Here is a 22,742-nt window from a genome sequence, read left to right on the forward strand (position 1 = left end):
TGCCCTGAGCTCTCTCCTGGCCCCTTACACTAAGTCTGAATTTGTCCTGCTAGGTGACCTAAACTGGGACATGCTTAAACCAACTGACCAAGTCCTAACGCAATGGGACTCCCTAAATCTTTCTCAGATTATTACCAATCCCACAAGGTATGACTCCAAACACCCAGAAAAGGTTACTCTCCTTGATGTTATCCTCACAAATAATCCTGATAGGTATCAGTCTGGTGTTCTGTAATGACCTTAGTGATCACTGTTTTACAGCCTGTATTCGTAATGGCTGCTCAGTTAAACAACCTGTCCTGATTTCTCATAGACGCTTGCTAAAAAACTTTAATGAGCAAGCCTTCTTTCATGACTTGGCCTCTGTAAATTGATATAGAATCAGCTTGATCCCCTCTGTTGCTGTATTGTTAACAAACACACCCCCATAGAGAAAACTCAGGCTATACGGAAGGCTAAAGTTAGTTACTTTAAGGAGCAGTTCTCTCTCTGTGGGTCTAGCCCCAAGAAGTTCTGGAAAACGGTGAAAGACCTGGAGAATAAACCTCCTCCTCACAGCTGCCCATGTCCCTTAATGTTGATGATGTGGTTGTTACTGACAAGGAGCGCATGGCTGAGCTCTTTAATCACCACTTCATTAAGTCAGGATTCCTATTTGACTCAGCCATGCCTCCTTACCCATCCAACATTTCCTCATCTCCCAGCCCTTCTAATGCCACTAGCCCGATGCTCCTCCCTCTTTTCCCCCTGCCCTGCTACAAAGTTTCTCCCTGCAGGCGGTCACGGAGTCCGAGGTGCTAAAGGAGCTCCTTAAACTTGACCCAAAAAAACCATCTGGGTCAGATGGTTTAGATCCTTTCTTCTTTAAGGTTGCAGCCCCTATCATCGCCGAGCCTGTCTCTGACCTTTTTAACCTTCTCTCCTCTCTGGGGAGGTTCCCATTGCTTGGAAGGCAGCCACAGTGTGTCCTTTATTTAAAGAGGGAGATCAAGCTGATCCTAACTGTTATAGGCCAATTTCTATTTTGCCCTGCTTATCAAAAGTGTTGGAAAAACTTGTCAATAATTAACTGACTGGCTTTCTTGATGTCTATAGTATTCTCTCTGGTATGCAATCTGGTTTCCGTTCAGGTTATGGATGTGTCACTGCAACCTTAAAAGGTCCTAAATGATGTAACCATTGCCCTTGATTCTAAGCAATGTTGTGCTGCTATTTTTGTTGACTTTGCCAAAGCTTTTGATACGGTAGACCATTCCATTCTTGTGGGCCAGCTAAGGAGTATTGGTGTCTCTGAGGGGTCTTTGGCCTGGTTTGCTAACTACCTCTTTCAAAGAGTGTAGTCTATAAAGTCAGAACATCTGCTGTCTCAGCCACTGCCTGTCACCAAGGGAGTACCCCAAGGCTCGATCCTAGGTGCCACGCTCTTCGCAATTTACATCAACAACATGGCTCAGGCGGTAGTAAGCCCTCTCATCCATTTATATGCAGATGATACAGTCTTATACTCAGCTGGCCCCTCCCCGGATTTTGTGTTAAACGCTCTACAACAAAGCTTTCTTAGTGTCCAACAAGCTTTCTCAGCTCTTAATTTTGTTCTGAACACCTCCAAAACAAAAGGTCATGTGGTTTGGTAAGAAGAATGCCCCTCTCCCCACCGGTGAGATTACTACCTCTGAGGGTTTAGAGCTTGAGGTTGTCACCTCATACAAGTACAGTGAGGGAAAAAAGTATTTGATCCCCTGCTGATTTTGTACGTTTGCCCACTGACAAAGACATGATCAGTCTATACTTTTAATGGTAGGTTTATTTGAACAGTGAGAGACAGAATAACAACAACAAAATCCAGAAAAACGCATGTCAAAATTGTTATAAATTGATTTGCATTTTAATGAGGGAAATAAGTATTTGACCCCTCTGCAAAACATGACTTAGTACTTGGTGGCAAAACCCTTGTTGGCAATCACAGAGGTCAGAAGTAATTAAGGTTTTGAGGCTGACGTTTGGCAACTCGAACCTTCAGCTCCCTCCACAGATTTTCTATGGGATTAAGGTCTGGAGACTGGATAGGCCACTCCAGGACCTTAATGTGCTTCTTCTTGAGCAACTCCTTTGTTGCCTTGGCCGTGTGTTTTGGGTCATTGTCATGCTGGAATACCCATCCACGACCCATTTTCAATGCCCTGGCTGAGGGAAGGAGGTTCTCACCTAACATTTGACGGTACATGGCCCCGTCCATCGTCCCTTTGATGCGATGAAGTTGTCCTGTCCCCTTAGCAGAAAAACACCCCCAAAGCATAATGTTTCCACCTCCATGTTTGACGGTGGGGATGGTGTTCTTGGTGTCATAGACAGCATTCCTCCTCCTCCAAACACGGCGAGTTTAGTTGATGCCAAAGAGCTCCATTATGGTCTCATCTGACCCCAACACGTTCACCCAGTTCTCCTCTAAATCATTCAGATGTTCATTGGCAAACTTCAGATGGGCATGTATTTGTGCTTTCTTGAGCAGGGGGACCTTGCGGGCGCTGCAGGATTTCAGTCCTTCACGGCGTAGTGTGTTACCAATTGTTTTCTAGGTGACTATGGTCCCAGCTGCCTTGAGATCATTGACAAGATCCTCCCGTGTAGTTCTGGGCTGATTCCTCACCGTTCTCATGATCATTGCAACTCCACGAGGTGAGATCTTGCATGGAGCCCCAGGCTGAGGGAGATTGACAGTTATTTTGTGTTTCTTCCATTTGCGAATAATCGTACCAACTGTTGTCACCTTCTCACCAAGCTGCTTGGCGATAGTCTTGTAGCCCATTCCAGCCTTGTGTAGGTCTACAATCTTGTCCCTGACATCATTGGAGAGCTCTTTGGTCTTGGCCATGGTGGAGAGTTTGGAATCTGATTGATTGATTGCTTCTGTGGACAGATGTCTTTTATACAGGTAACAAACTGAGATTAGGAGCACTCCCTTTAAGAGTGTTCTCCTAATCTCAGCTCGTTACCTGTATAAAAGACACCTGGGAGCCAGAAATCTTTCTGATTGAGAGGGGGTCAAATACTTATTTCCCTCATTAAAATGCAAATCAATGTAGAACATTTGTTATATTTCTTTTTTAATCCCAGCCCCCGTCCCTGCAGGAGGCCTTTTGCCTTTTGGTAGGCCGTCATTATAAATAGGAATTTGTTCTTAACTGACTTGCCTAGTTAAATAAATGTTAAAAAAAAAAAAAATACGTTATTGTTTCGGATGGGAGAATGAGGACACCTTTACACATAGCTGATGCAACCGGTCCCTGATCCATCCAGTCCAATAGGTGGCGGTACTGAACCGTTGAAGTTGGTTGCCAGGATCCAATAAACATCATAGAAGAAGAAGTCCTCATTGGCGTCGCCCTGTGCTGAAAGGTGTGCTTCATGGCGGTGGCAGTTTCTGCGGTAAATAAATCGAATAGCATTGTTTTTCGATTATATTTTACACCAATGGTTAAAAGGGATTACTGACCATATTTTGCACAGCTCATCGTTGATTGCGTACAGTACAAGCTTGTCCTGCACTCATCCTGTTCCCTTATTCAGTCGGCTAACGTTAGCTTGCTAACTAGTTAGCTAGTTTGCTTACTAACCCAGCCTGACACAGCTCGTTATTTAGCATAGCCAGCACTAACACTACAAACCCAACCGCTAGTTAGGAACGTAAACAAGCTATCTAGTGAAATGTGAATTGAGTAACGTTATTTAGCTAGATCGCAAAGAGAGCGGGATTTATGTACCTAGCTAGCTATGAAGCGAACGTTCGCTAGGTACAGACCGACGACTTACATCTTTCGATAATAGTAGTTAATTAGATAGCTACTAGTATTAGCGTCACTCATGAAACTGATTAGGCGCTAACTAGCTAGCTATCCAAGTCTGCTGGATGTAGTTAACTACCTAACTAGTGAGCCAGTTAACGTTAGTCAGGTAGCCAAGCCCCGACGACAGCCTGTCATAGCTAGCTAGTAGTAGCTAGGGACGTCGTTCAGCCTGCTGCACAGACCCTATTGACGCTATAATCTGGAGCGCCTGGTTAAATTGTGTTTAGGAGCCTTTTTAAACTCTCCATGGTTAAAGTAGGAAGAAAGATGTATTGAATTACTTTGACATATGTAATTGTTATATTACGCTAATATCCCTATGGTGGACAGAAAGTGTTACTACATTACAGACTGACGTTTTCACCACACAAGAATGACAGGAAATAAATTTTTACCTCCGATTGGTGATGTTAGTATTACAATTTATAGTCATCACGAACTCAAAATCCATTGCTTTAAACAGATAAATAACTTTGGTTTAGTACCAGTGTTTTTGTCATATGCGCCAGTCTGTCATTTTTAGATCACGGTGGCTAGAAAAAAGATCGGGCGCTCCGCCCATAAGTCTCTGGCCTCACATGGATTTGAGGGTTAAACTATCATTCAAATGAAGGCCAACCCCGTTCGCTATTTAGAAACTGATGTAAGGTGGTGATTGGTTGAAATTATCCTGTGAAAACTGTTTCCTTTTCTGTATTGGCCATCTACCTAAATTATTTTCTCACAGAGATGTAAATTGATAAATGGCTATGACAGATTGTCATCTATTGACACATGTAGTATACCCAAGTTCATTGAGGTTTGTCTGTTAGAACATAGTTTACCAAACTTGGTCCTGGCGGCCCCTCCCCCACGATCGAGATTGGTAAACCCTGTGTTAGAAGAGCGCAAATGGTACATGTCGCTGCGGTTGTTGTTCCATTGATTTCAATACAATATCGATGAGTGATTCATTTGCAAGCACTATTGATTATAGTAGAACAGGGCATAAAATAAAGTTTTTGGTCCACCAGCCACTCTGGCAGGTAGATTTTAAATCTACCAGCCACTCAGATTTTTTTACCAGCCAAAATATATATTTTTCCGGTTCAAATTACACCAACAAAACACAAAGAAATGGATGAGCTTGCGTTGTAATGTTTCTAAAACAATAAATGTATTACTAGTAAGAAGTAATGTGGTATATTGTTTAAGGGCGGGATGTTATGGACTCATCATGTTTGTGCCTGTGAGATTGAGTTTGACTGTGTTCTCTTCGCTAGCAGTTGAAACTCAAACATAGAACAATGACCTTGCTTATGAACGAAACAAGGTAAATAGCCAAGAAACACAAGGACAAAGTCTCACTTCAGTAGACTTTCGTTTGAAGTAAATCAGACCAACTTTTATGCCGGTGCGCAGCGCTTCTAAAAATGAAACTTTCACTCGGCGCTTCACATGCACACATCCCCCAGCCAGGCAGTGTTGCAGCGTGAGGTGGAATAGGCTGTATCGGATTCGTAGTTCTTTGACTTTGTGCGATTTATTTACCAGCTATGAAACAAAATGGCAGAAATACTTAGAAAACAGCTACTGCAGCATTTATTTGACTACAAATGTGGTCATACTTTACTATTTTTATTCACAAATGTGAGTGAAATGGTGCCTTGAACACCCGCCAACGTGGCTGGTGAAATGGACATCTTACCCGCCAATGCCAACATCTACCCGCATTTGGCTGGTGGCAGGTGTTAATTTTAGGCCCTTCAGTAGAACAAGCTAATCAATCTCGCTTGGTAAATAATGGTGTGTGCAGTTTAGAAGGTACTAATTTAGTGTGACACGTTTGTAGGGAGTAACATTTGTGTATTGGTCTTCAAAATATCACAACTTATTTCCGCATATTGATTATTATCTAAAACTGGTGTTTTGACACTTGGCCATGAAATCAAAAAACCATGACAACAGGAAGCAGCAACAGTATCATTTTCAGTGTATGTTTTAGGAATATAAATATAAGTGGTACTTTTAATTTTTCTACAGGATTCTACATTATTTGGTAAAAGCTACCGATTGAACTGCAAAACGTGCTATGATTGATTGATTTCAATGATATTAGTGAAATTGTGACAATATGTTTGTCCTAGCTACTCGTAGGGCAAACCCGTTTAGGTGATATATGGTATATCATCAAAAATCAATCGCAGCAAGTTTTTGGACTCATTCAGGTGTTTTTACCTGATTAAGTGCAATACCATTTGAAATTAATGTTGAAAGTTACATTTATATTCCTAAAACTTATGTTTAAAATTATGCATTTTGATAAATATCCCAACGTCAAATTCCTGGTTTAACGTGTCCAATCAATAACCAATATGCAGAAACCATTTGTGATATGTTGAATACATAAAATGTACTATCTACACATACATATGTAATAATAGTAATCATAGTACTTGTATTTTTTTCAAACAAGCACCTTATTAACTTCACACATACCAAAAACCCTGTTGATTTGACAAGTGGCAATAAATCACTATCAATTAGGGGGGAAATCAGGTTGTATGCGTAAAAAAAGAAATACAAAAAGAAATTTTTTACATCTCTGGTTAGAGGACAACCTGCAGAAGACCGTCAGCTACATTTTGGAGTGATGCATTTTAATTTTGGTGTTGCCAAAACGGAAAGAGAAATTCAACACTAATTTGTCAATCACACATATCGATATAATGTTGAAATCAATAGAACGAGAGGGGGGGAGTCAGGTTGCACATCCTGTTCAAAGTTACACTACTGAAAAACCACAGGGAATCTGGGAATAATATGTATATCATTGATTTAGGACCTGTAGAAGACCGCCAGCTACATTTTGGATTGTTGCATTTTGTTTCAAGGGGGTCACCAACGCGGAAAGGTAAACGCAACACAATTTTCTTAATCACTCATATTGATATCACGTTGGTGCTGCCAAAATGTTTTATTCATGAAGGCTACACTGTCCCGCAAAATCATCCCTTTGTCCTGTATTTGGGTATTTTAAATGTGGTCACCTTAGTTGTATGCGCTGTTTAAATGAACATTATACTAAGACATTACGGAAACTTGGAATAATCAATATATGGTTGGTTAGATGAGGGTTTGTGTAAGGCTGCAATCTATATTTTGGAATGTCGGATGTTGATTTCGGGAAGCTGCCAATAAGGAAATGGGAACAAACCAGTTTTTCAGTTTTTGGACTTAAACGAATCGCGACCTGGCGTAGGATATCAACACTGACAAGGGTTGGCTGTTATTCGAGTGATAGTTTGACTCTCAAATCCGTGTATTGGTGTGCGGTCAGCGACTTTTATAGAGAGACCACCCTGAATTATCTGTGCCATTTTGAGAAAGAAAATGATTACTGCGTTCCCCAGCGTGTATGACAAAATCAACAGTACAAAACAAAAGATATTGATCTGTTTTAAGCGTTTGATCTTGTCATTGTGTTGACTATAAACTTATATACTAACATCACCGATCTGAGGTTAAAAGGATGTGTAATTCCCCCCAATTCGATGTGTTCAAAATGTCAGCATGTGTAATGTAGTAACACATACTGTCCACATCATGGAAAGTAGCGTAATATACAGTGCCTTCAGAAAGTATTCATACCCTTGATTTATTCTACATTTTGTTGTTACAGCCTGAATTTAAAATGGAATACATTTTTTTCTCACTCATCTACGTGCAATACCCCATAATGACAAAGTGAAAACATGTTTTTAGAATTAAATACAGAAATATATAATTTACATAAGTATTAACACCCCTGAGTCAATACTTTCTAGAAGCACCTTTGGCAGCGATTACAGCTGTGAGTCTTTCTGGGTAAGTCTCTAAGCGTTTCCAAACCTGGATTGTGCAACATTTGCCCAATATTCAAGCTCTGTCAAATTGGTTGTTGATCATTGCTAGACAACCATTTTCAGGTCTTGCCATAGATTTTCATGTAGATTTATGTCAAAACTGTAACTCCGCCACTCAGGAACATTAACTGTCTTCTTGGTAAGCAACTCCAGTGTAGATTTGGCCATGTGTTTTAGGTTATTGTCCTGCTGAATTTGAATGTATCTCCCAGTGTCTCGTAGAAAGCAGACTGAACAAGGTTTTTCTTTAGGATTTTGCCTGTGCTTAGCTCCATTCCGTTTCTTATTCATCCTGAAAAACTCCCCAGTCCTTAACGATTACAAGCATACTCAACACATGAGGCCGCCACCACTATGCTTGAAAATATTGATAGTGGTACTCAGGAATGTGTTGTATTGGATTTGCCCCAAACAAAACACTTTGTATTCAGGACAAAAAGTGAATTGCTTTGCAACATTTTTTGTAGTATTACTTTAGTGCCTTGTTGCAAACAGGATGCATGTTTAGGAATATATTTATTATGTACAGGCTTCCTTTTCACTGTCAATTAGGTTAGTACTGTGGAGAAACTACGATGTTGTTGATTCATCCTCAGTTTTCTACCACAGCCATTAAACTCGCTAACTTTTAAAGTCACCATTGGCCTTCCTCTCCGGCAACTGAGTTAGGAAGGACACCTGTATCTTTGTAGTGACTGGATGTATTGATACATCATCCAAAGTGTAATGAATAACTTCACCATGCTCAAAGGGATATTCAATGTCTGCTTTTTTTTTTTTTTTACCCATCTACCAATAGGTGCCCTTTTTTGCAAGGCATTGGAAAACCTCCCTGGTCTTTGTGGTTGAATCTATATTTCTCACTAGTTTCACCATTTAGAGATTTAAAAAAATGCTCTTATGCACAATTTAACCGGGCGCTCTATAAATTGCTCTCATAGTGACTGTGCAGCAGCCCATTCATTCGACTTCCCTATAACTAGTTAACAAAAAAACTCAACGATTAACGCTAGCTAGCTAGAAGAAGGCATTGCCCACTTCAAAGCTAGCTAGCCAACGTTATAGTAAACATAATAGTAATTTCAGTTGCGCTTGTCTGATTGTCCATGGACCTAATCTGTCCCATCAAATCTTAGTTATAGATAATAATTAAGGTCGCTAGCTACCTAGCGTAGTGCCCTTGTTAACTAACTAGGTGTAGATATTCTTAGCTAGCTAGCCAATAATCTTCCCTGTCGGTGTCACAACTTTTACTAGCTAGCCAACTTGTCTAGCTAGCTAACTAACTTAGCTTGAAATTGGACTTTCATTTTTTCCTTATTTAAAACTCTTGTCTTACAAGTACACTACCGTTCAAAAGTTTGGGGTCACTTAGACATTTCCTTGTTTTCGAAAGAAATTAAAACAAAATTGTACATTAAAATAACATCAAATTGATCATAAATACAGTGTAGACATTGTTAATGTTGTAAATGGCTATTGTAGCTGGAAACGGCTGATTTTTAATGGAATATCTACATAGGCGTACAGAGGCCCATTATCAGCAACCATCAGTCCTGTGTTCCAATGGCACATTGTGTTTGCTAATCCAAGTTGATCATTTTAATAGGCTAATTGATCATTACAAAACCCTTTTGCAATTATGTTAGCACAGCTGAAAACTGTTGTGCTGATTGAAGAAGCAATAAAACTGTCCTTCTTGAGACTAGTTGAGTATCTGGAGCATCAGCAATTGTGGGTTCGATTACAGGCTCAAAATGGCCAGAAAAAAATAACTTTCTTCTGAAACTCGTCAGTCTATTTTTCTGAGAAATTCCATGCGAGAAATTGCCAGGAAACTGAAGATCTCGTACAACGCTGTATTCTACTCCCTTCACAGAACAGCACAAACTGGCTTTAACCAGAATAGAAAGAGGAGTGGGAGGCCCTCGTGCACAACTGAGCAAGAGGACAAATACATTAGAGTTTCTAGTTTGAGAAACAGATGCCTCACAGGTCCTCAACTGGCAGCTTCATTAAATATTATCCGCAAAACACCAGTCTCAACGTCAACAGTGAAGAGGCGACTCCGGGATGCTGAAAAAGCCATATCTCAGACTGGCCAATAAAAAGAAAAGATTAAGATGGGCGGTCTGAGATATGGCTTTTTCTTTGCAACTCTGCCTAGAAGGTCAGCATCCCAGAGTCGCTTCTTCACTGTTGATGTTGAGACTGGTGTTTTGCCAGTTGAGGACCTGTGAGGCGTCTGTTCCACAAACTAGACACTCTAATATATTTGTCCTCTTGCTCAGTTGTGCACCGGGGCCTCCCACTCCTCTTTCTATTCTGGTTAGAGCCAGTTTGCGCTGTTCTGTGAAGGGAGTAGTACACAGCTTTGTACGAGATCTTCAGTTTCTTGGCAATTTCTTGGTGGGACTGAGTTTTTGCCTTCCATGGTGACATCCAGGGTCGGAAATTAACTTTTTGTCCACCAGCCACTGTGGCAGGTAGACTAAAAAAATCTTTAAAAAATATTATTTGCTCCATAATTACACCAAAAATCACCATGCATGCTTTCAAATTTTTCTAAAATAAGAAATGTATTACTAGTGCTTACTTTAATTTGTGACCTGCGTCTTTTAACCAGTGTATGTTAAAATAAATAATTTAGATCCAATAATAAAAACAGATAAACAGTTCTACAACATCAAGAACATCAAGAATCGACAAAGTGCCTGCTCTGCCACAAAATGCTGAGTGATACGGCTTATTTATTATTATAGTTCAGGGCTCTACGCTGACATTTTTTACAAGGAGTACATGATGTGCTCCTAAGTAGAAATTTAGGACCACACAAATACAACTAGGAGAACAATGACTAAAAGTTCATGAATAAAAGTTTTTGGGAGTGATTAATGCTCAATCAAGCAAATCAAAAGGTGTGACAAAAATGTTCAGCTGGCCCTTTAATGGATGGGTTGTTATCATGGTAACTTGGGCGCTCATTTGTCTGTGATGAAAAAAATCTCTGCGATGGCTTCCTAGCAGCAGACAATTGCAGCAAACTCAAACTAACATTGAAAAACAACCTAGCATGTGAACAAAACAATATAACTGGCCAAGAAACACGAGGACAAAGTCACACATTAGTAACCTTTCTTGTCAGTTCGACCAATTCGACTAACCCTAACCCTGCGCCACCTTGTGGACGGGCAGCGCTACTATATATATATTTTTTCTCCCCCCTTTTTCTTCTTTATTTGTTGTCATTTAAGGCTAGGCAACACAACCTAATAAGGTATTTTTTGCTGTAAATTGCAGGAAATGGCACTTACAGGTGTTAAAAAATGCTAAACTCTCTGAGCACTTTAAGTCTAAAACGTTGGTGGAGGGGGGGTGTTGCTAAGCTGACATATGGAATTGTTTTAAGGTGGTCATACTATGAATCAATTAGTTATTTGATTTTGAATTTTATTTGATAAAATGTTGATTTAGGCTTTTACTACTAAAACCCATAGAAACGCGTTGAATAACATTCATAAATGGCAAAAAGGACAGTAAAAAAATATATATAATAAGAAACAAGGTTTTGAAGTGTCTGTCCTAAATCTTGGAGAAAAAAACTCAGGAAATATACTACATGACCAAAAGTATGTGGACACCAGCTCGTCGAACATCTCATTCCAATCCAAGTACTGGAATACCTTGAAAATCTAAAATTTTCTCAAGTTGGTACTTGAAAACTACTTGAATTAAAATGAGAGGAGAACAGAAAATGATCAAATATGAAAAATATTAGAAAAATGTATTGGTCTTGTGAATAAATGTTCATGCAGACTACAGAGTTTTATTTCCTCATGTGTTTGGCGCTCTGGTTGCCGGGCGAGCTCGCTCATTCCACCCACAATGCCACTCAGCCAGGCAGGTACAGAACTGTTTGATTAGGCGCCGCCAAATGGATAGCTAAAATGCAGAGCAAATCTAGATTAAATCCTGCCTGGCAGGATATTGATGTTTATGAATGGGTTTTGCCAGACCCAACCAGGGATGTAGTGAAGGGTAAATGCACTTAAATGCCGTTTGCGCACCTTTTTATTTGTGAAATTGCGTTGACTCACCGTTTTATTTTGTTAATGATCGTTTACCCACTTATTATTGCGTTCCCAGCGTTGATCAACGCTCAGAAGGCTTGTTGATCTGAGTTCTAATCGCGCCTACCTCTGCAAATGAGTGGAATCATGAATGAATCATGTATGCTTGTTATGTTCGCCTGTTCCCCCGGATTTGCCGTGTTAGCAGCGCATTCATTCACCAACGGGAAACTTCGCCCACGACATAGGCCTTGAGGTGAAACAAACTACCTCAGCTCAGACCTACAGTGTCAAGTAGCAGAGACGCCGCTGACAGTGGGAATTATTTTAACATCCCGTGTCAACAGACATCCCCCAATCAAACCCTGACTCTCAGAGAATGAGTTGATATTTCAGTCAGATGTATAGCTAGCTAGGTAGCTCAAGGGCTCTGTGTATTAGCCAGGTAGCTAGCTATAACTAGCTGGCTAGAAGGATGATGACCTCAGCAGGAGTAGTTGACTGAAATTAAGCTAGCTATGATCAAAAGATGGCCTACTATAAGTTCTCATAACAAAATACAATTTATTTATAGAGAGTAGTGAGACAGACAGTGGTGAGTCAGGCTGCAATGAAGGAGGCAAAGGAGATACACAGAGAGAGGAAGTATTGAAGCAAGCAGGGAGAGAGGTTAGTAGTACAGTGGTTCCCAAACTGGGGTCCGGGACCCATGTGAGGTCCCCTGAAATGTTAAAAGGGTCCCCTGAGAGAGTCTTTAATCTTATCAAACACATTAATAACTTGTTTCTCTTCAAATGGGTATAGAATACAACAATTTAGTCAACTAAGGGTATTTTACACTGTCAGAATTCACTTCCATGTCATTGTGTTGGGACAGCCAGTGGGCTGAACAATTTTGTGAAATACAGTATAAAGACAATTTAAATATAAAGACAATTTAATATTATGTACACTGAACAAAAATATAAACGCAACATACAACAATTTCAAAGATTTTACTGAGTTACAGTTCATATAACGAAATCAGTCAACATCATCAGTCCTGACTTGCCACTCATGCTTGTAGTAAATAAGTAATGAAACACGTATTATTGAGGAGAACATGTAAGGTAGTGATGAATAGTAAGTCAGTTAGTTTTTTTCATGAAGTTGTGGCGATATACTGCCATCTGTTGGTGGCTAGAAACAATTGCATAATAGGAACTATAACAAATTGATGGTCCTTGAAAATAAATATTAGTGCTTGAAAAGTCCTTGAATTTAACTTGCCACTGTCTTTACGAACCCTGTATGGAGTTGGTCCCCCCCTTTGCTGCTATAACATCCTCCACTCTTCTGGGAAGGCTTTCCACAAGATGTTGGATCATTGCTGCAAGGATTTTCTTTCATTCAGCTACAAGACATTAGTGAGGTCAGGCACTGATGTTGGGCGATTAGGCCTGGCTCGCAGTCGGCGTTCCAATTCATCCCAAAGGTGTTCGATGGGGTTGAGGTCAGGGCTCTGTGCAGGCCAGTCAAGTACTTCCACACCGATCTCGACAAACCATTTCTGTATGGACCTCGCTTTGTGCACGGAGGCATTGTCATGCTGAAACTTCCCTAAACTGTTGCCACAAAGTTCGAAGCACAGAATAATCTAGAATGTCATTGTAGTCTGTAGCGTAAAGATTACCTTCACTGGAACTAAGGGGCCTAGCCCGAACTATGAACAACAGCCCCAGACCATTATATCTCCTCCACCAAACTTTACAGTTGCCACTATGGATTGGGGCAAGTAGCGTTCTCCTGGAATCCGCCAAAACCCAGATTAGTCCGTTGGACTGCCATATGGTGAAGCGTGATTCATCACTCCAGAGAACGTGTTTCCACTGCTCCAAAGTCCAGCCGACGCTTGGCATTGCGTATGGTGATCTTGGACTGCGGCTGCTCGGCCATCAAAACCCATTTCATGAAGCTCCTGACTAATAGTTATTGTGCTAACGCTGCTTCCAGAGGCAATTTGGAACTCGGTAGTGATTGTTGCAACCGAGGACAGACTATTTTTATGCGCTTCAGCACTCGGTGGTCCCGTTCTGTTTGCTTGTGTGGCCTACCACTTCGCGGCTGAGCCACTGTTGCTCCTAGACGTTTCCACTTCACAATAACAGCACTTACAGCTGACCGGGGCAGCTCTAGCATGGTAGAAATTATTAATTATTTGCAACGGATATAAAGAGCTCCGTACGTCATTGTCGTTTAGTTGGAAAAATTCCAGAGAAATGCAAGCGACAGCAGCGAACAGCCTGCTCTGCCCCTATCGAGTCTGCTGCTGTGCTTTTAGCTCAGTGCTCCCATCCTTTTTCGTTTGCTGTACCACCAAGTAAATTTTGGCTCTGCCCTGAGTCCCCCAGGATGTACTACATAATTTGCATTTTACCAGTAGGCCTATGGTCTCATGAGTCTTCTCAAGTACCCCCAGTGGATAGGCCAAGTACCCCCAGGGGTCATAGTACCCCTGGTTGGGAACCATTGTTTTAGTGGACCCAATATTAAGAAGTAACGATTGGTGCTTTGGAAACATGTTGAAGAATGGACTGACTGCTGGGAACATGTCTACAACTTCATCAGCAAGCTGTCAAACTATCCAGGGCTCTATTAACTTTTTTACAAGGACCACGTGTGCGCCTAAGTTGAAAAATGTAGGCGCACACAAAGAAATATAGGAGCACAATGAAAAATATTTGAGGTATTAAAGCTATAATCCCCAAAAATTATTGGCGCACTGGTGCTCCTAAATAAAACTTCCAGGTTGCACAGCTAAATATTTAGGCGCATATGCAAGTAAAATGGTCACAGACTGTGGAGCCCTGCTGTCGTAAATAAGTTACACGCTGTTTCAGTGCAGTGCCCAACCTACTTGGCTAGCTAGCTAACATTACGTCCCTGAAGGTCTGATTTCACTATTACTGAAACAGGATACAAGTGGGAAATATAAAGAGCCAGTCCATTAAAAAAAATGGAATCCCCTTACACTTCAGTGTTGTGATGCAAAATATATAGCGCATAGAATTAAAAAGGTATTGTCGGACATTATTCATTCAAATCAGACAGGTTTTTACATGGACGATACATTGGAGATAATATAAGGCATGTACTCGAAACAATAGAACACTATGAAAAATCTGGGAAACCAGGCCTGGTATTCATAGCAGACTTTGAAAAGGCATTTGATAAAGTACGACTGGGGTTTATATATAAATGCCTGGAGCATTTCAATTTTGGACAATCTCTTATAAAATGGGTTAAAATCATGTATAGTAACCCTAGGTGTAAAATAGTAAATGGCTATTTCTCAGAAAGTTTTAAACTGTCGAGGAGTGAAACAAGGTTGTCCACTATCGGCATATCTATTTATTATTGCCATCAAAATGTTAGCTATTAAAATCAGATCCAACAATAATATCAAGGGATTAGAAATCCAGGGCTTAAAAACAAAGGTGTCACTGTACGCTGATGATTCATGTTTTCTTTTAAATCCACAACTTGAATCCTCCACAGCCTCATAGAGGATCTAGATACATTTTTATAACCTCTCTGGATTACAGCCAAATTATGAAAAATGTACTATATTACGTATTAGATCACTAAAAAATAAAAAATTTACATTACCATGTAGTTTACCAATAAAAAGGTCTGATGGTGATGTGGATATACTCGGAATACATATCCCAAATGAAATAAATGATCTCACTCAAATAAATGTTAATAGAAAGTTAGCAAAAATAGATAAAATCTTGCTACCATGGAAAGGTACATTTGTGGAAAAATCACCCTGATTTAACTCTTTAGTATTATCCCAGTTTACCTATTTGCTTATGGTCTTGCGAACAAGTTTTTTAAATTATATGAGAAAAAAAGATTCCATTTTATTTGTAACGGCAAGCCAGACAAAATAAAACAGACCTATTTATATAATGAATATGAATTCGGAGGACAGAAATGATTCAATATTAAAGCATTAGACCTATTGTCATGCTGGAGGGTCATGTCAGGATGAGCCTGCAGGAAGGGTACCAAATGAGGGAGGAGGATGTCTTCCCTGTAACACACAGCGTTTTGATTGCCTGCAATGACAACAAGCTCAGTCCGATGATGCTGTGACACACCGCCCCAGACCATGACGGACCATCCACCTCCAAGTCGATCCCGCTCCAGAGTACAGGCCTCAGTGTAACGCGCATTCCTTCGACGATAAACGCGAATCCGACCATCACCCCTGGTGAGACAAAACCGCGACGCGTCAGTGAAGAGCGCTTTTTGCCAGTCCTGTCTGGTCCAGCGACTGTGGGTTTGTGCCCATAGGCGACGTTGTTGCCGGTGATGTCTGGTGAGGACCTGCCTTACAACAGGCCTACAAGCCCTCAGTCCAGCCTCTCTTAGCCTATTGCGGACAGTCTGAACACTGATGGAGGGATTGTGCGTTCCTGGTGTAACTCGGGCAGTTGTTGTTGCCAACCTGTACCTGTCCCGCAGGTGTGATGTTCGGATGTACCGATCCTGTGCAGGTGTTGTTACGCGGGGTCTGCCACTGCGAGGATGATCAGCTGTCCGTCCTGTCTCTCTGTAGCGCTGTCTTAGGCGTCTCACAGTACGGACATTGCAATTTATTGCCCTGGCCACATCTGCAGTCCTCATGCCTCCTTGCAGCATGGCAAAGGCACTTTCACGTAGATGAGCAGGGACCCTGGGCATCTTTCTTTTGATATTTTTCAGAGTCAGTAGAAAGGCCTCTTTAGTGTCCTAAGTTTTCATAACTGTGACCTTAATTGCCTACCTTCTGTAAGCTGTTAGTGTCTTAACGACCGTTCCACAGGTGCATGTTCATTAATTGTTTATGGTTCATTGAACAAGCATGTGAAGTTATTTGTAATTTTACAAATTATCTTTTGAAAGACAGGGTCCTGAAAAAGGGATGTTTCTTTTTTTTGCTGAGTTTATATGTATGTATATGTATTTATATCTATCTACACACAATACCACATAATGACAAAGCAAAAACAGGTTTTTAGAAATGTTTGCAAATGTATATATTAAAACCCCCCATAAATATCACATTTACATAAGTATTCAGACCCTTTACTCAGTACTTTGTTGAAGCACCTTTGGCAGCGATTACAGCCTCGAGTCTTCTTGTGTATGACGCTACAAGCAAGCTTGGCACACCTGTATTTGGAGAGTTTCTCCCATTCTTCTCTGAAGATCCTCTTAAGCTCTATCAGGTTGGATAGGGAGCGTCGCTGCACATCTATTTTCAGGTGTCTCCAGAGATGTTCGATTGGGTTCAAGTCCGGGCTCTGTCTGGGTCACTCAAGGACATTCAGAGACTTGTCCTGAAGCCACTCCTGCGTTGTCTTGGCTGTATGCTTAGTCTGAGGTCCTGAAAGCTCTGGAGCAGGTTTTCATCAAGGATCTCTCTGTGCTTTGCTCTGTTCATCTTTCCCTCGATCCTGACTAGTCTCCCAGTCCCTGCCGCTGAAAAACATCCCCCCAGTATGATGCTGCCACCACCATGCTTCACCGTAGGGATGTGCCAGCTTTCCTCCAGACGTGGCGCTTGGCATTCATGCCAAAGAGTTCAATCTTGTTTCTCATGGTCTGAAAGTCTTTTGGTTCCTTTTGGCAAACTCCAAGCAGGCTGTCATGTGCCTTTTACTGAGTAGTGACTTCCTTCTGGTCACTCTACCATAAAGGCCTTCTTAGTGAAGTGCTGCAGAGTTGGTTTTCCTTCTGGAAGGTTCTCCCATCCCCACAGATGAACTCTGGAGCTCTGTCAGAGTGACCATCGAGATCTTGGTCAGCTCCATGACCAAGACCCTCCTCCCCCGATTGCGCAGTTTGGCCGGGCGGACAGATCTAGGAAGAGTCTTGATGGTTCCAAACTTCTTCCATTTAAGAATGGCCATGGTGTTCTTGGGGACCTTGAATGCTGCAGAAATGTTTTGGAACCCTTTCCCAGATATGTGCCTCGACACAATCCTGTCTCGGAGCACTACGGACAATTCATTCGACCTCATGTCTTGGTTTTTGCTCTGACATGCACTGTCAACTGTGGGACCTTGTATAGACAGGTGTGTGCCTTTCCAAATCATGTCCAATCAATTGAATTTGGTGGACTCCAATCAAGTTGTAGAAACATCTCAAGGATGAGCAATGGAAACAGGATGCACCTGAGCTCAATTTTGAGTCTCATAGCAAAGGGTCTGAATACTTATGTAAATAAGGTATTTCTATTTTTTATTTGTAATACATTTGCAAAAATGTCTTAATCTTCCTTGATGTTTCTACAACTTGATTTGAGTGCACCTGTGGTAAATTCAGTTGATTAAACATGATTTGGAAAGGCACACACCTGTCTATGTGTGGTCCCACAGTTGACAGTGCATGTTAAAGCAAAAACCAAGCCATGAGGTCGAAGGAATTGTCCGTAGACAATTCATTAGAAGGTATTGTGTGTAGATTGTTAATAAAAAAAAAAATCAATTTTAGAATAAGGCCGTAACGTAACAAAGTGTGGAAAAATCAAGGGGTCTGAATACTTTCCGAATGCACTGTACTTGCACATATTTTGTGCAGAAGTAGAGAGATGTTGTTTTGTTTTTACACCTTGCTCTGTCTATCAGATTATGCGTCTGTCTCTGCCCCAGTGCCTGTGTTTTATAGCAAGTGAGTCACTGTAGAATTAGGCACACTTACAGTGCCTTTTCCTATTTTGTTGCGTTACAACCTGTAATTTAAATAGATTTTTATACAATACAAAATAGTCAAAATTGGTGAAGTGAAATGAAAAAAATAACTTATTTCAAAGAATTCAAAAAAATTTATAACGGAAAAGTGGTGCGTGCATATGTATTCACCCCCTTTGCTATGAAGCCCCTAAATAGATCTGGTGCAACTATTTACCTTCAGAAGTCACATAATTAGTTTAATAAAGTCCACCTGTGTGCAATCTAAGTGTCACATGATCTCAGTATATATAGACCTGTTCTGAAAGGCCCCAGAGTCTGCAACACCACTAGCAAGGGGGCACAACCAAGCAAGCGGCACCATGAAGACCAAGCAGCTCTCCAAACAGGTCAGGGTTGGGTTATAAAAAATTATCCAACATTTTGAACATCCCACGGAGCACCATTAAATCCATTATTAAAAAATGGAAAGAATATGGCACCACAACAAACCTGCCAAGAGAGGTCCGCCCACCAAAACTCACGGACCAGGCAAGGAGGGCATTAATCAAAGAGGCAACAAAGAGACCAAAGATAACCCTGAAGGAGCTGCAAAGCTCCACAGCGGAGATTGGAGTATCTGTCCATAGGACCACTTTAAGCCGTACACTCCACAGAGCTGGGCTTTACGGAAGAGTGGCCAGATAAAAGCCATTGCTTGAAGAAAAAAATAAGCAAACATGTTTGGTGTTCGCAAAAAGGCATGTGGGAGACTCCCCAAACATATGGATGAAGGTACTCTGGTCACATGAGACTAAAACTGAGATTCTTGGCCATCAAGGAAAACGCTATGGTCTGGTGCAAACCCAACACCTCTCATCACCCCGAGAACACCATCCCCACAGTGAAGCATGGTGATGGCAGCATCATGCTGTGGGGATGTTTTTCATCGGCATGGACTGGGAAACTGGTCAGAATTGAAGGAATGATGGATGGCGCTAGTACAGGGAAATTATTGAGGGAAACCTGTTTCAGTCTTCCAGAGATTTGAGACTGGGACGGAGGTTCACCTTCCAGCAGGACAATAACTGTAAGCATACCGCTAAAGCAACACTCAAGTGGTTTAAGGGGAAACATTTAAGTGTCTTGGAATGGCCTAGTCAAAGCCCAGACCTAAATCCAATTGCGAATAGTGGTATGACTTAAAGATTGCTGTACACCAGCGGAACCCATCCAACTTGAAGGTGCTGGAGCAGTTTTGCCTTGAAGAATTGGCAAAAATCCCAGTGGCTAGATGTGCCATGCTTATAGAGACATACCCCAAGAGACTTGCAGCTGTAATTGCTGCAGAAGGTGGCTCTACAAAGTATTGACTTTGGGGGGGTGAATAGTTATGCACTCTCAAGTTTTCTGTTTGTTTGTCTTATTTGTTGTTTGTTTCACAATAAAAAATATTTTGCATCTTCAAAGTGGTAGGCATGTTGTGTAAATCAAATGATACAATCCCCCTAGAACCCATTTAAATTCCAGGTTGTAAGGCAACAAAATAGGAAAATGCCAAAGGGGGTGAATACTTTCGTAAGCCACTTTATTGGGGAGATGGGACTTAGTCCCACACATAGGCTATTGAAAGAAGTGGCCACGCTTCTTCTTTTGGAAGACATTGTTCTATTTTGTTAACATCATGTTTTATTTAATCCTGTAATTGTAATACTACACTAAATGTCTTAACCAACAACAAGAGCAACATTTTAGTCTGAATTGTCTATAATCTAAATTGTCTATATTCTTGTATATTAAAGGTATATCAAAGATGTTACTTTTCCCTTGTCATTTTACCACCACAGTGTAATGATAAACACGGTTTATTTCAGAGCAAGCTCAAAATAGGCGCATCTTCTCAATTTGACCTGCATATTTGAGAAACGGCTACTTAAAGTAATTTTTTGGTTATACTATTGTCTCTCAAACCTAGGTAATGTAGGCTAAATGGTGCAATAGGCTTAATATTATTTCTGTTACAAAACCAGCACAGTAGGAGATAGTGGATAGAATTAGAACATGTAAGTTAACTGCCTTCATTATTTTGAGCCTTCTACTTGGAGTCTCTGAATATATTTGAGATTGCTCTGAAATTGCAAGGGGTTGGGGGTGGTTAGACATAGTTAGGTCTATGTATTGGAAAGCTTGTTTGTACATGTTAATTCAACCATCTTGGTCTTGTCTTTTTTGAGTCACTGGCAGGGATTTGTAGTGGGTGTTTCCTCCCTCTCACCATAACCATACACTTGTGTGCCTGCAGGGAGGCGAGGCTCTGATGATGGAGAATGGACAGAGCTCCGCCTCAAAGCTCGGCCTGCCGCCTCTCACCCCTGAGCAGCAGGAGGCACTGCAGAAGGTAAGGCCCCCTAGAACGGTGACATTCCTCAGATTTTCACAAAAGTGATAGGCTATCAGTGTAGAAATGTGTAGTCACAGGCTTCAGTATTCTTTTTAATTGGATTGGACAGAAATGGAAAAGAAAGATAGCGAGAGTGTGCTGAAATGACAGTGTGCCCTAGAAAAATGCAGGAAATTAGCTTTAAAATAGGTACAAGTCTGTAGTTTAACATGACAACATCTTTTGGATGGTAGACTATTTCATGATAACAATTATGGAAAAATTAAGTCTAACCTTGACTTTACATTATTTCCCTTACAAATATGTTAAATTACCCATCAATTATACATCTTATTTAGGACACCTCGGGCTATCACTACAAAAAGTCATGCTTAATGCATTTGTGCAGTTTTCAAGTGAATAGGTTAAGTGAATAGTTCAATTGATGGCGATCAGTGTCACACATTGTATGACATTACTTATCACTTCTGTTCAGAGCAAAGTAAAACAAAAAAAATATTTTACTCACTGACTTCTTAACGTCTTAGCCCAGCCTATCAATGTCATAGAGACAAACCAAAGATATCCACATCAGGGTTTCCGTTAGCAAAATCTGGTGCCGGACAACGTGACCGGCAATATTTTAATTTACCGGTCATCCAAATGCATTATGGCGTCCACCCACGATGCTCAAAATCACATTTAGATTATTGTAATTAATCTTATCAGAATAGAAATTAGCCTGTAAAGTTCTAATAAAATATAGTAGAACGATGTTCTTATACCAACATGACAGGTTTTATTGAAAAGCAAAACATTGCCCGTTACGTCTTCATCCCTGCTATGAATCATGAATGAATATCATCTAAAAAAAGAAATCAACTTTTAGCCTAGAAGAGCAAGTCGCCTACACAGTAATAAAACAACTTCAAAATATAATATTTGTATAATATAATTTGCGAACAACCTGTCCTATAGACTATTTGTATGAAATGTGTTATTAATAAATAACAAAACACAGCTGGTTTTCAAATACAACCTAGGCCCCTATAATGTAATTTAGCCTAGGCATGAACATTTTAATTAGGTCAATAAACAACAAAACATGGCTGTCTGAACACCAGCTTTTGTCAAATTGGGCTTTTCATAGTAGGTTAGGAGAATTAGGTTAAGGTTAGGAAAAGAGTTATGGTTAGCAAAAATGCAAAAAATGCAACTTTTGTTGTTAGTTTGACAAAAGCTGGATCAAAGATTATGGACATACTGACAATATACATGTCTCTACGCCCTAACAATGGGAGTCATTGTCCACAAAGCGGCACAGCGGGCTGTCTAGCTCCCGCCTTTCCTTTCTTTGGATTGGTGGATACATCTCATTATTGAAATCCTTTTTTGAATATTCGGTGAGGGTTGTTGACTTCAACCGCCTGTATTCAATGGAGAGAGAGGCTATGCTATGCAATGAATATGCATAGCCATCACGAGACAACTCCGATATGAAGTGTTTTTTCTCTAAGTTGCCGGGATGTCATGTGTCCTACTTATATCAGTACACTCATAACAACTTAAGCATTACGAAACTTATATTAGATCAAATAAACCTCACATAGCAAATAAGCCATTCATTTTTTGTTGTTGACCAAATTCGACACTCATTGACCTCCATGCAAAAACTCCATGTTTGGTGGGCCTCTCGCTTCCTCTCTGGCTGGATCCCTTCTAGCCATGACCGGGCCAGCCTGCCCCACTCCCCATTTCCGTTGTGATTCAGCACCACAGTAGTGGAAAGAGGACACTCAAGGTGGCCACAAAATGAAGAAATTATAGAACTGATGTTGGACAATCAAATTCGATATGTAAAT

At 40.7% G+C, this 22,742-nt stretch overlaps 1 protein-coding gene across 2 annotated transcripts in view; it reads left to right on the top strand.

The window, feature by feature from the left end:
• Nucleotides 1-3,354: 3,354 nt before the first annotated feature.
• Nucleotides 3,355-22,742, top strand: part of puf60a (poly-U binding splicing factor a) — a 73,992-nt gene continuing 54,604 nt past the window's right edge. Inside the window, exons 1-3 of one of the 2 annotated variants that reach the window (XM_084139985.1) lie at nucleotides 3,355-3,426; nucleotides 6,667-6,738; nucleotides 20,803-20,898. In XM_084139985.1, coding sequence (XP_083996111.1) covers nucleotides 20,818-20,898 — 81 coding nt within the window. In that variant the 5' untranslated portion in view covers nucleotides 3,355-3,426; nucleotides 6,667-6,738; nucleotides 20,803-20,817. The remainder of the gene's footprint in view (nucleotides 3,427-6,666; nucleotides 6,739-20,802; nucleotides 20,899-22,742) is intronic. The other variant, XM_084139984.1, reaches the window with a different exon arrangement.

This window comes from Coregonus lavaretus (genome assembly GCF_964263955.1).
Source record: "Coregonus lavaretus genome assembly, chromosome: 23".
NCBI lineage: Eukaryota > Metazoa > Chordata > Actinopteri > Salmoniformes > Salmonidae > Coregonus > Coregonus lavaretus.